We start from the raw sequence: 14241 nt of genomic DNA, 5'->3' as shown, positions 1-14241 counted from the left end.
TGGAAAATGGATAAGCCCTTCCTGAAGAAGGGCTTGTGCCCAAAACGTCAAATTTCCTGTTCCTTGGATGCTGCCTGACCTGCTGCACTTTTCCAGCAACACATTTTCAGCTTGGAAAATGGATAATACAACATCCCTGTTTAATAAGGGAGGGAGGCAGAATACAGGAAATTATAGGCTGGCTAGCCTTGGTCATTGGTAAGATTTTAGTATCCATTATTAAGGATGAGATTGCGGAGTACTTGCAAGCACATGCTAAAATCAGGCTGAGTCAGCATGGCCTCATAAAGATGAGGTCATTGCCTGACAAACGTGTTGAATTCTTTGAGCAAGTATCAAGCAAGTTAGACAAAAGAGAGCCCAGTGGATGTGATCTATTTGGGTTTCTAGAAGGCTTGTGACAAGGTGCCACAGAGAAGGCTGTGAAATAAGATAAGTGCCCGTGGTGTTTGGGGCAAGGTACTGGCATGGATAGAGGATTGGTTGCCTGGCAAAAGGCAGGTAGTGGGGATAAAGGGACCTTTACAGGATGTCAGCTGGTGACTAGTGGATTTTCACAGCCGTCTGTGTTGAGACCACAACTATTTACATTATACATTAACAATCTGGCTGAAGGAACTGAGGGCATTGTTGCTGAATTTGCAGATGACACAAGATAGATGGAGGGACAGCTAGTATTGAGAAAGCAGAATGTCTTGGAAGGCTGGAAACGTGGGCAAAGAGGAGGCAAATGGAATACAATATGGGAGTGAGTCATGCATGTTGTTTGGAAGAATAGAGGTAAAGGCTACTTTCTACACGGGGAAAGGCTTTAGAGAGCTGAAGCACAAAGGCATTTAGGAGTTCTAGTTCAGGATTCTTGCAGGTTCATTTGGCAGTTAGGGTGGCAATTGCAATGCTAGTGTTAATTTCAAGAAGGGGCAAGAATACAAGAGCAGAGATGTACTGCTGAGGCTGTACACGGTTCTGGTCAGATTGCATTTGGAATATTGTGAGCAGTTTTGGACCTCATATCTAAAGAAGGACGTATAGGCATTGGAGGGTGCCCAGAAGAGGTATATAAGAATGATCCCGGGAATGAAGGACTTGACATATGAAGAGCAGTTGAGGAGTTTGAGTCTGTACTAGATGGAGTTTAGAAGGATGGGGGTGTATCTCAGTGAAACTTACAGGGTAAAAACAATGACTGCAGATGCTGGAAACCAGATTCTGGATCAGTGGTGCTGGAAGAGCACAGCAGTTCAGGCAGCATCCAACGAGCAGCGAAATCGACGTTTCGGGCAAAAGCCCTTCATCAGGAATAAAGGCAGTGAGCTGGGCTGTGAGCTTTTGCCTGAAACGTCGATTTCTCTGCTCGTTGGATGCTGCCTGAACTGCTGTGCTCTTCCAGCACCACTGATCCAGAAACTTACAGAGTACTGAGAGGCCTGGATAGAGTGGATATGAATGTGAAGGAGATGTTTCCATTTTGGAAAAACTAGGACCTGAAAGCACAGCCTCAGAAATGGGATGAGGAGGAATTCCTTCAGCCAGAGGCTGGTGAAGTTGTGGAACTTATTTCTGCAGATGGCTGCCATTAAGTCATTTAGTACATTCTTAATTTGTAAGGGGATCAGGAGTTAAGGAGATATGGCAGGGAAATGTGGCTGAAAAACATATCAGTCTTGAATAAATGTCATCAACACCACAACACTTGTGACGAAACAACGTAGCAAATTGCACAAACTTATAACAAGTCCCAAAAAGTATCCATGAAAACCTGACATCTTTTCTTAAATAATATAGGGATGACTCGACTGAAAATATTTCCATAGTGCTTACAAATCATCAAATACAAAATATTGTCAAAGACATTGCAGAAAGCTTAAGTGTTAAATACTTTAAAGGCATGCTATTCACCTCCCTAGAGGTGTAGAGGGAAATAGTGGGAATGGCAAATATTTGGGCAGGTTGGCATCAGAGAGCTACTTATGCCTTTGCTGCCACCTCATCAATTAAGTTGTGGGTGAGAAGGTCCATGGGCAAGCTCCTCAACCCAGCACATTCCTGATGAAGAGCTTATGCTTGAAACATCAACTCTCCTGCTCCTCGGATGCTGCCTGACCTGCTATGCTTTTCCAGGACCACACTTCTGATCTCCAGTATCTGCAATCGCCACTTTCTCCTCAACTCAGCACCAATGAAGGCCCTTAACTGGTCAGTTATCAACCTCTTAGAGACCTTAATCAACCACCAACCCTGAGTGGCCTGGCTGCTATGGGGACAGCAAGGCCCAGGCTGATTTACCAGCATACATTGCAAAATGTTTCTGCCAACAAACAGTGAACAGAGTACCTAGAGTTATAGAGTCATGGAGATGTACAGCACAGAAACAGACCCTTCGGTCCAACTTGTCCAAGCCGACCAGATATCCCAATCCAATCTAGTCCCAACTGCCAGCACCCAACCCATATCCCTCCAAACCCCTCCTATTCATACACTCATCCAAATGCCTTTTAAATGTTGCAATTGTACTAGTCACCACCACTTCCTCTGGCAGCTCATTCCATACACGTACCACCCTCTGTGTGAGGAAGTTGCCCTGTAGGTCTCTTTTATATCTTTCCCCTCTCACCCTAAACCTATGCCCCTTTCGTTCTGGTCTCCCTGACCCCAGGGAAAAGACTTTGCCTATTTACCCTATCCATGCCCCTCATAATTTTGTAAGCCACTATAAGGTCACCCCTCAGCCTCCGACGCTCCAGGGAAAACAACCCCAGCCTGTTTGGCGTCTCCCTATAGCTCAAATCCTCCAACCCTGGCAACATCCTTGTAAATCTTTTCTAAACCCTTTCAAGTTTCACAACATCTTTTCGATAGGAAGGAGACCAGAATTGCATGCAATATTCCAACACTGGCTTAACTAATGTCCTGTACAGCCACAACATGACCTCCCAACTCCAGTACTCAATACTCTGACCAATGAAGGAAAGCATACCAAAAGCCTTCTTCATTATCCTATCTACCTGTGAATCCACTTTCAAGGAGCTATGAACCTGCACTCCAAGGTCTCTTTGTTCAGCAACACTTCCTAGGACCTTACCATTAAGTGCATAAGTCCTGCTAAGATTTGTTTTCCCAAAATGCAGCACCTCGCATTTATCTGAATTAGACTCCACCAGCCACTTCTCAGTCCAGATCCTGTTGTAATCTGAGGTAACCCTCTTCGCTGTCCACTACACCTCCAATTTTGGTGTCATCTGCAAACTTACTAACTGTACCTCTTATGCTCGCATCCAAAACATTTATGTAAATGACAAAAAGTAGAGGACCCAGCACCAATCCTTGTGGCACTCCACTGGTCACAGACCTCCAGTCTGAAAAACAACCCTCCACCAACACCCTCTGTCTTCTATCTTTGAGCCAGTTCTGTATCCAAATGGCTAGTTCTCCCTGTATTCCGTGAGATCAAACCTTGCTAATCAGTCTCCCATAGGGAACCTTGTCGAACGCCTTACTGAAGTCCATATAGATCATATCTACCGCTCTGCCCTCATCAATCTTCTTTGTTACTTCCTCAAAAAACTCAATCAAGTTTGTGAGACATGATTTCCCACGCAGCTGAAAATGTGTTGCTGGAAAAGCGCAGCAGGTCAGGCAGCATCCAAGGAACAGGAAATTCGACGTTTCAAGCATAAGCCCTTCTTCAGGAATGAGGAAAGTGTGTCCAGCAGGCTAAGATAAAAGGTAGGGAGGAGGGACTTGGGGGAGGGGCGATGGAGATGCGATAGGTGGAAGGAGGTCAAGGTGAGGGTGATAGGCCGGAGTGGGGTGGGGGCGGAGAGGTCAAGAAGAAGATTGCAGGTTAGGAAGGCGGTGCTGAGTTCGAGGGATTCGACTGAGACAAGGTGGGGGGAGGGGAAATGAGGAAACTGAATAAATCTGAGTTCATCCCTTGTGGTTGGAGGGTTCCCAGGCGGAAGATGAGGCACTCTTCCTCCAATCGTCATGTTGTTATGGTCTGGCGATGGAGGAGTCCAAGGACCTGCATGTCCTTGGTGGAGTGGGAGAGGGGAGTTAAAGTGTTGAGTCATGGGGTGGTTGGGTTGATTGGTCCGGGTGTCCCAGAGGTGTTCTCTGAAATGTTCCGCAAGTAGGCGGCCTGTCTCCCCAATATAGAGGAGGCCACATCGGGTGCAACGGATGCAATAGATGATGTGTGTGGAGGTGCAGGTGAATTTGTGGCGGATATGGAAGGATCCATTGGGGCCTTGGAGAGAAGTAAGGGAGGAGATGTGGGTGCAAGTTTTGCATTTCTTGCGGTTGCAGGGGAAGGTGCTGGGAGTGGAGGTTGGGTTGGTGGGGGGTGTGGACCTGACCAGGGAGTCACAGAGGGAATGGTCTTTTCGGAATGCTGATAGGGGAGGGGAGGGAAATATATCCCTGGTGGTGGGGTCCGTTTGGAGGTGGCAGAAATGACGGCGGATGATATGCTATATATGGAGGTTGGTGGGATGGTAGGTGAGAACCAGTGGGGTTCTGTCCTGGTGGCGGTTGGAGGGGCAGGAAGTGGAGGAGATGCGGTGGAGGGCATCGTCGATCATGTCTGGGGGGAGTCTGCAGTCCTTGAAGAAGGAGGCCATCTGGGCTGTACGGTATTGGAACTGGTCCTCCTGGGAGCAGATGCGGTGGAGGCGAAGGAATTGGGAATATGGGATGGCGTTTTTGCAGGGGGCAGGGTGGGAGGAGGTGTAGTCTAGGTAGCTGTGGGAGTCAGTCGGTTTATAGGAGATGTCCATGTTGATTCGGTCGCCCGAGATAGAAATGGAAAGGTCTAGGAAGGAGAGGGAGGAGTCTGAGACGGTCCAGGTGAATTTAAGGTCGGGGTGGAAGGTGTTGGTAAAGTTGGTGAACTGTTCAACCTCCTCTTGGGAGCACGAGGCTGCACCGATACAGTCATCGATGTAGCGGAGAAAATGGTAGGGGGTGGTGCCAGTGTAGTTGCGGAAGATGGACTGTTCCACATATCCTACGAAGAGGCAGGCATAGCTGGGGCCCATGCAGGTGCCCACGGCAACTCCTTTGGTTTGGAGGAAGTGGGAGGATTGGAAAGAGAAGTTGTTCAGGGTGAGGACCAGTTCAGTCAGTTGAAGGAGGGTGTCAGTGGAAGGGTACTGGTTGGTATGGCAGGAAAGGAAGAAACGGAGGGCTTTGAGTCCTTCGTGATGGGGGATGGAAGTGTACAGGGACTGGATGTCCATGGTGAAGATAAGGCGTTGGGGACCGGGGAAGCGAAAATCATGGAGGAGGTGGAGGGCGTAGGTGGTATCCTGAACGTAGGTGGGGAGTTCTTGGACTAAGGGGGACAGGACCGTGTCGAGGTATGCAGAGATGAGTTCTGTGGGACAGGAGCAGGCTGAGACAATGGGTCGGCCGGGGCAGTCAGGTTTGTGGATTTTGGGCAGGAGGTAGAAACGGGGGGTGCAGGGTTGTGGGACTATGAGGTTGGAGGCGGTGGATGGGAGATCCCTGAGCTGATGAGGTTATGGATGGTCTGGGAGATGATGGTTTGGTGGTGGGAGGTGGGGTCATGGTCAAGGGGGCAGTAGGAGGAGGTGTCCACGAGCTGGCGTTTGGCCTCAGCGGTGTAAAGGTCAGTGCGCCAAACTACTACCGAGTCTCCCTTGTCTGCTGGTTTGATGGTGAAGTTGGGGTTGGAGCAGAGAGAGTGGAGGGCTGCACGTTCCAAGGGTGAGAGGTTGGAGTGGGTAAGAGGGGTGGACAGGTTGAGGCGGTAAATGTCGCGGCAGCAGTTGGCTATAAAGAGATCGAGGGCAGGTAAGAGGCCAGCACGGGGTGTCCAAGTAGATGGGGTGTGTTGGAGGCGGGAGAAGGGGTCATCAGAGGGTGGGTGAAAATCTTGGTTGAAGAAGTAGGCACGGACGCGAAGGCGGCAGAAGAATTGTTCAATGTCTCGCCACGTGTTGAATTCGTTAATCCGAGAGCATAGGGGAATGAAGGTGAGGCCCCTGCTGAGGACTGATCTTTCATCCTTAGAGAGGGGGAGGTCTGAAGGGATGGTAAAAACACAGCAGGGCTGGGAGCTAGGACCTGGTGTGGGACTGGAGCTGGGAGTGGGGGCAGGATTAGGCGCAGGGGCCGGGACGGAGATCGGCGTGGGGGCGGGGCGGGGCTAGGCGTGGTAACGGAGATCGGCGTGGGGATGGGGTTAGGCGTGGTGATGGAGATCGGCGTGGGGGCAGAGACACATGAGGCGTTGTGGTCGCCCCTTGGGTTGCCGTCAGCGCAACCACGTCCGCCCCCAGTAACATCACTAGCCTGCAAACTCCTCGATGATTTCCCACGCACAAAACCATGTTGAGTATCCCTAATCAGTCCTTGCCTTTTCAAATACATGTACATCCTGTCGCTCAGGATTCCCTCCAACAACTTGCCCACCACTGAGGTCAGGCTCACTGTTCTGTAGTTCCCTGGTTTGTCTTACCACTCTTATTAAATAGTGGCACCCCGTTTGCCAACCTCCAGTCTTCCGGCACCTCACCTGTGACCATCGATGACACAAATATCTCAGCAAGAGGCCCAGCAATCACTTCTCTAGCTTCCCACAGAGATCTAGGGTACACCTGATCAGATCCTGGGGATTTATCCACCTTTACCCATTTCAAGACATCCAGAACTTCCTCCACTGTAATCTGGACATTTTGCAAGATGTCACCATGTATTTCCCTACAATCTATATCTTCCATATCCTTTTCCACAGTAAATACTGATGCAAAATACTCATTTAGTACCTCCCCCATTTTGTGTGGCTCCACACAAAGACCGCCTTGCTGATCTTTGAGGGGCCCTATTCTCTCCCTAGTCACCCTTTTGTCCTTAATATATTTGTAAAAACTCTTTGGATTCTCCTTAACTCTATTTGCCAAAGCTATCTCATGTCCTCTTTTTGTCCTCCTGATTTCCCTCTTAAGTATACTCCTACTTCCTTTATACTCTTCTAAGGATTCACTCGATCTATCCTGTTTATACCTTACATATGCTGCCTTCTTTTTCTTAACCAAACCCTCAATTTCTTTAGTCATCCAGAATTCCCTACATCTACCAGCCTTCCCTTTCACCCTAACAGGAATATACTCTCTCTTGATTCTTGTTATCGCATTTCTGAAGGCTTCCCATTTTCCAGCCGTCCCTTTATCTGCGAACATCTGCTTCCAATCAGCTTTTGAAAGTTCTAGCCTAATACCGTCAAAATTGGTCTTTCTCCAATTTAGAACTTCAACTTTTAGATCTGGTCTATCCTTTTCCATCATTATTTTAAATCTAATAGAATTATGGTCGCTGGCCCCAAAGTGCTCCCCCACTGACACCTCAGTCACCTGCCCTGCCTTATTTCCCAAGAGTAGGTCAAGTTTTGCACCTTCTCTTGTATGTACATCCATATACTGAATCAGAAAATTGTCTCGTACACACTTAACAAATTCCTCTCCATCTAAACCTTTAACACTATGGCAGTCCCAGTCGATGTTTGGAAAGTTAAAATCCCTTGCCATAACCACCCTATTATTCATACAGATAGCTGAGATCTCCTTACATGTTTGTTAATTTCCCTCTGACTATTGGGGGATCTATAATACAATCCCAATAAGGTTATCATCCCTTTCTTATTTCTCAGTTCCACCCAAATAACTTCCCTGGATGTATTTCCAGTAATATCCTCCCTCAGTGCAGCTGTAATGCTGTCCCTTATCAAAAATGCCACTCCCCCTCCTCTCTTGCCTCCCTTTCTATCCTTCCTGCAGCATTTGTATCCTAGAACATTAAGCTGCCAGTCCTGCCCATCCCTGAGCCATGTTTCTGTAATTGCTATGATATCTCAGTCCCATGTTCCTAACCATGCCCTGAGTTTACCTGCCTTCCCTGTTAGGCCTCTTGCATTGACATAAATGCAGTTTAATGTATTAGTCCTACCTTGTCCCTGCCAGCCTTGACTGTTTGACTCGCTTATGTTCCCAACTGTACCAGTCTCAGATTGATCTCATTCCTCACTATCTCCCTGGGTATCCCCCCACCCCCACCGCCCACTTTACTAGTTGAAATCCTCCCTAGCAGCTGTAGCAAATTTCCCTGTCAGTATATTAGTCCTTCCATGCAAAGAATGGATAATCCCTTCATTCAATGGGTTTCATAGCAAGATGTTCAGACTGATGGTTGTCCTTCAAATGGGAGAAAGTGAGGACTGCAGATGCTGGAGATCAGAGCTGAAAAATGTGTTGCTGGAAAAAGGCAGCAGGTCAGGCAGCATCCAAGGAGCAGGAGAATCGACATTTTGAGCATAAGCCCTTCTTCAGGAATGAGGAGGGTGTGCCAAGCAGGCTAAGATAAAAGGTAGGGAGGAGGGACTTGGGGGAGGCACGTTGGGAATGCGATAGATGGAAGGAGGTTAAGGTGAGGGTGGTAGGCCGGAGAGGGATTGGGGGCGGAGAGGTCGGGAAGAAGATTGCAGGTCAAGAAGGCGGTGCTGAGTCTGAGGGTTGGGACTGAGAAAAGGTGGGGGGAGGGGAAATGAGGAAGCTGGAGAAATCTGCATTCATCCCTTCTAGTTGTAGGGTTTCTAGGCAGAAGATGAGGCACTCTTCCTCCAGGCGTCATGTTGCCATGGTCTGGCGATGGAGGAGGCCAAGGACCTGCATGTCCTTGGCGGAGTGGGAGGGGCAGTTAAAGTGTTCAGCCACGGGGCGGTTGGGTTGGTTGGTGCAAATACTTCAAATGGTCTAATCACTGCGAGTCCCAGAGTTCTGCGTTCCCTTGAGGACACTTACTGTATACAGAGGAACCTCGGTTATCCAAAGGATATGGGCAGGCAGTATTTCGTTCGCTTAATCAAATGCCAGATAACATGGTTTACCCGAGCATCGGGACCTTACAATCTTGCAGGATAATCCAAAATTGGGATAATCAAATGCTGGATAATCAAGGCTCTTCAAGTAATAGTTGAAATTTATGGGGTCGATTATTACATGGATACTACTTTTGAGGGGCTAAAATTCATGCTCATCAAAATTCATATTGTATCATTAGCAGAAGCCCAATTGATCTCTAAATGACTAAAGAAACAGAACAGTGAATTGTGGTAATTCTGTAAACCCGGATCGGAACGCTATAGCCAGCGGACTGGAAGACCGGGAGCAGAGGGGAACAACCAGCAGCTGGAGCAGGACATGACAACCAGCACACTGACTCATAAACGTTGGCCTATTGTCTGGAAAGAGCTAGGGTCAACTTTTACACGAGATATATGAAAAACTCCAGGTTATTTGTCCAAAAATAAGGGGTCGACTTTTACATGAGATTGCCGAGTACATATGGTAAATAGCAGTCCTACCTGGATACAATGCTGAGTGATTCCCTTGACAAAGGGAAGGTGTTTGAGGAGGGAGGTGTCTAAATCATGCCGCTGTAGTATCAGGTTGTCGGAAGATGTCCAAGATTCTCACAATCTGCAAGGATCAAAGACAGCAGAAAAGTAGAGGCTGCTAGACTGTATTGTTCTCATGTGGAACGTGAATGGGAGCTCACAGTCAGGTTGGAAAGACCAAGTTCCTGAGGGTTTTGATGAGGCTGGCAGATTTGCTGAGCTTTGACTACAGGGAGCTATCTGCAAGGTAGCCCTCACTGTGAATATGAATTTGGAGATCAGAAGTTAATGGGTAGTGGGGAACGAAGAAAAACATCAGTGGCAGTTGAAAAGAATTTTGGACTGGTTCTTGGGAAATTAAGTACCTATCTGAAGGTCATAATAAAGAATAACCATGAGGGGGATTTTCAAATGCTTTAGAAGGTAAATGGGCTGCCTTTTCTGTAATTCACCTAAATACAAGTTGCCTACTGAAAAATTTTCATTGCTTGTTGGATTTTGTTAATTATAGTAACACTCTTGTTACTTGAATCTAATAAGCTGCTATAGATTTTTGTGGAAGTGAGTTGACACAGTTCCTCAAACACAAGTTCTCAGCCTGGTCCACCATCTTCACATGGAGAACTTCTTGCCTCATGTAAAATGGATCAAGTGAAACAACTTCAGATGTGGCCTGATTCTTTCTGGCTCAGGATGTCATAATGATATCTCATTGTTCTTCCTTGTTTTGTACCTGTCCGCAGCTGAGGATAACAGCCTGGCGTCAATGGCAAAGGTGCGACTCGATGATCTCTTCAGCGAAGAATTCCAGATTCATGACGTGGAGGCCAAGTGGATTAGTGGTAAGTCGAGTAATTGGTCTGGGTGTGAGGAGTAAAAGTCATGGTCATTTTGGACAGATAAGGGTTTGGAAATTATTTGCCCACTTAGCATTACCCCTTGCCTTCACAAAACTACCCCTTGAATTTTGTTGTGCAGTGACATCGAAAGATTGTTGTTGACTATTGCCTCTTATTCTTACAAAAGCAAAATACTGTGGGTCTGAAAATCTAAAATGAAAACAGAAAGTGTTGGAGGAACTCAGCAAGTCAGGCAGCATGGATTCAGTGCTTTGTTTTGACAAGCACAGACTTGTGGGCTGAAGGGCCTCTTTCTGTGCTGTGGACCTCATTGTGGAAAGCGAAACAAAGTCGATGGTTCGAGTCCCCGACATGACTTTCTTCAGTATTCTATCTACCCGCCTGAAATAGGGTTAGAGGAAAGGATGGCATCGGAGGGAGGGGGAAGAGGGATCTGTATCTGAGAGTTCTTAGAATTTACAGTCCTCAATAGCTGAAAGGAAAAATTCTGAAGAAGACTCATACTGGCCTTGAAGCGTTCAATCTACTTCATTTTCTAAAGGTGCTGCCAGACCTTCAGAGAGTTCCTCCAGCAATTTCAGTTTTTATTCCACTTATTTCTGCTTCCTCCAGAAGAAAATGCTTTGCTAGATTTTTCAGACAAACAAAATCTTCAACACATTTCAGATATCACCAAGAAATTGCGACCCCGTGAAGACAGCCTTGACATTGACTGTGTGCTGCATTGCTAAAAAAGAATAACACTGCTCTCAGCTGAATTTATTACCACACTGAATGATCAGGAGATGAGCAGTTTCAGGTCTAATAGGCTTTTAAGATTTTGGTGAGATTGCATATGATGCCACGAAAAAATAAAAGTGTTGTCATAATAATATTTCATTCAAGAAACATGTTCGCAGCCTGAATACAACTTGTATTGAAAAATTCCTACATGGAGCAATTTGAGTGGCATGGAGCTCAATGATGAGCACTACTACCTCACATTGCCAGGGACCTGGGTTCAATCCCATCCTCGGGCCAATGTCGTTATGGAGTTTGCACATTCTCCCAGTGTTTATGTGAGTTTTCTCCAGGTGCTCCAGTTTCCTCCCACAGGGCAAACATGTACAGGTTAGGTGGATTGGCCATGCTAAATTGCCCATTGTGTCCAGGGATGTTGCAGGTTAGGTGGATTGGCCATGCTAAATTGCCCATTGTGTCCAGAGATGTTGCAGGTTAGGTGAATTGGCCATGCTAAATTACCCATTGTGTCCAGGATGTGCAGATTAGGTGGATTAGCCATGCTAAATTGCCCATTGTGTCCAGAGATGTGCAGATTAGATGGACTGGCCATGCTAAATTGCCCATTGTGTCCAGTGATATGCAGGTTAGGTGGATTGGTCATGCTAAATTGCCCACAGTACCCAGGGGTGTGCAGGTTAGGTGGATTGGCCATGCTAAATTGCCCACAGTACCCAGGGGTGTGCAGGTTAGGTGGATTGGCCATGCTAAATTGCCCACAGTACCCAGGGGTGTGCAGGTTAGGTGGATTGGCCATGCTAAATTGTCCACAGTACCCAGGGGTGTGCAGGTTAGGTGGATTGGCCATGCCAAATTGCCCATTGTGTCCAGTGATATGCAGGTTAGATGGATTGGCCATGAGAAACACAGGATTATCAGATGGGTGGGATGCTCTTTGGAGGGTTGGTGTATACTTGATGGGTCACGCCACTTGCTTCCACATGATAGGGATTCTATGAAGTAATCAGTTTTATTTGGCATGCCAATCATGGTAGTCACAAAAGTAAACAAATAGTATCACAAAGTAACAGGGAATATCATACAGGATATGATGAATTAAAAATACAAATCAAATATTACTCCTTATAGCACAAAAGTGTATTCAAGCAGGAAGAGGGGAGAACAATCGTGAGTTCTAGAGAGGATACAGGGAAGTTTTTGGAGGCTGTTGCTAGGCTGGTGCTGTGCAGCAGTGAGGAGAGAGTGGAGTAGCTGGAGTTGTTCTCTTTACAACTAAAGGAAGCTGAGGGCTGATTTGATTGATCTGTACAAAATTTTGTGAGATCGAGACAGAGTGCAGAGGGATGGCCAATTTACCCTAACAGAGAGTTCAGTGACTCGGGGCCACAGATTTAAAGAGATGGTTAGGAAGCAGATGAGGCAAGATTTTAGTTTGTGATCTAGTTGGTGGCCAAGTCTGGAAGTCATTGCCTGAAAGGGCAGCGGGGGGTGGAACACCTGAAATAATCTGAAATGGATCTGAAACCCAAAAACCTGCAGAGCAATGGATTCAATGCTGGAAATTATGATGAGGCTCGGTGGCCCGTTTCTTTCTGAGATGGAGGTGCCGGTGCTGTACTGAGGTGGACAAAGTCAGAAGATGCACAACACCAGTTTATAGCCCAACAGGTTTATTTTAAATCACAAGCTTTTGAAGCATTGCTCCTTCGTCAGGTAAATAAACCAGTTGGGCAAAAGTGAGGACTGCAGATGCTGGGAACCAGAGTTTAGATCAGAGTGGTGCTGGAAAAGCACAGCAGGTCAGGCAGCATCCGAGGAGCAGGAAAATCGACATTTTGGGCAAAAGCCCTTCATCAGGAACAGAGGCAGGAAGCCTCTAGGGTGGAGAGACAAATGGGGGTGTGGGGCTGGGGAGAAAGTAGCAAAGAAGACAATAGGTAAATGGGGGTGGCGATGGAAGTGATAAGTCAGAGAGGAGGGAGGAGCGGATAGGTGGGAAGGGAGATAGGCAGGTAGGACAGGTCATGGGGACAGTGCTGAGCTGGAAGGTTGGAACTGGGGTGAGGTGGGGGGAGGAGAAATGAGGAAACTGGTGAAGTCCACATTGATGCCCTGGGGTTGAAGTGTTCTGAGGCGGAAGATGAGGCGTTCTTCCTCGAGGCGTCGGGTGGCGAGGGAGCAGCGGTGGAGGAGGCCCAGGGAGAGTTGAAATGTTGGGCCATGGGGCGGTGGGTTTGATTGGTGCGGGTGTCCCAGAGATGTTCCCTGAAGCACTCTGCTAGGAGGCGTCCAGTCTCCCCAATGTAGAGGAGACCGCATCAGAAGCAACGGATACAATAATGATATGGGTGGGTGTGTAGGTGAAGCTTTGATGAATGTGGAAGGCTCCTTTGGGGCCTTTGATGGAGGTGAGGGAGGAGGTGTGGGCGCAGGTTTTCCAGCACCATTCCGATCTAAATAAATCTGTTGGACCAGGTGCCATGTGACTTCTGACTTTTCTTTTCTCCAATGCAAATACAGTTGCCCAAGTGCCAACTTTCTGTGCCATTAAATTTCCATGATTCTATGACCTGAACCATGCAAGGAATGGGGCTGCTTTGATGTGTTTTATGTCCTGAATTTTACCTGTTCAAACTGCTGTGTTGCTTTGGAGGAACAAGATTACACTCGGTATGGAATTCAGTAGGATATAGAAAGGAGATGCTGCAAGTGGCGCATGAGCTACCACTTGGAGGTCATTTAGGGGTGAGGACAACACAGTACAAAGTCATTTTTACTGGCCTGGATTGCACAAGGATGTAGTTGAATTTTGTGCCATGTATGTCAGCTAATCAGAAAACCACTGGCAGTAATAAAAACGCCACCTTTAATACCTATTCCAGCATTTGATGAACCTTTCACAAGAGTCTTGATTGATTGCGTAGGTCACCTACCTCAAACAAAAAAAAAGTGGAAATAAGTATTTACTGACAATAATGGATGTGTCGACTAGATTTCCAGAGGCAATCCCATTACGCAACATCACAATTAATAGGGTTGTAGAAGAATTACTGAAATTTTTTACTAGATACAGACTGCCAATAAGAGAGCCAGTCAGATCAAGGATCAAACTTCACATCCAAACTATTAAAGGAAGGTAACGTGGGAATAAATCTTCGAGGAAAAAGTGAGGTCTGCAGATGCTGGAGATCAGAGCTGAAAATGTGTTGCTGGACACACTTTCCT

At 47.0% G+C, this 14241-nt stretch overlaps 1 protein-coding gene across 1 annotated transcript in view; it reads left to right on the top strand.

The window, feature by feature from the left end:
* The window catches only part of dpp6a (dipeptidyl-peptidase 6a), a 1150594-nt gene that overhangs the window by 643546 nt on the left and 492807 nt on the right, over window positions 1-14241 (top strand). The window contains exon 3 of the mRNA XM_060825137.1: window positions 10159-10257. Within this exon, the coding sequence (XP_060681120.1) occupies window positions 10159-10257 (99 nt within the window). The remainder of the gene's footprint in view (window positions 1-10158; window positions 10258-14241) is intronic.

Source organism: Hemiscyllium ocellatum, chromosome 5, assembly GCF_020745735.1.
Source record: "Hemiscyllium ocellatum isolate sHemOce1 chromosome 5, sHemOce1.pat.X.cur, whole genome shotgun sequence".
Lineage (NCBI taxonomy): Eukaryota > Metazoa > Chordata > Chondrichthyes > Orectolobiformes > Hemiscylliidae > Hemiscyllium > Hemiscyllium ocellatum.
This window is presented reverse-complemented; position numbering and strand designations above follow the sequence as displayed.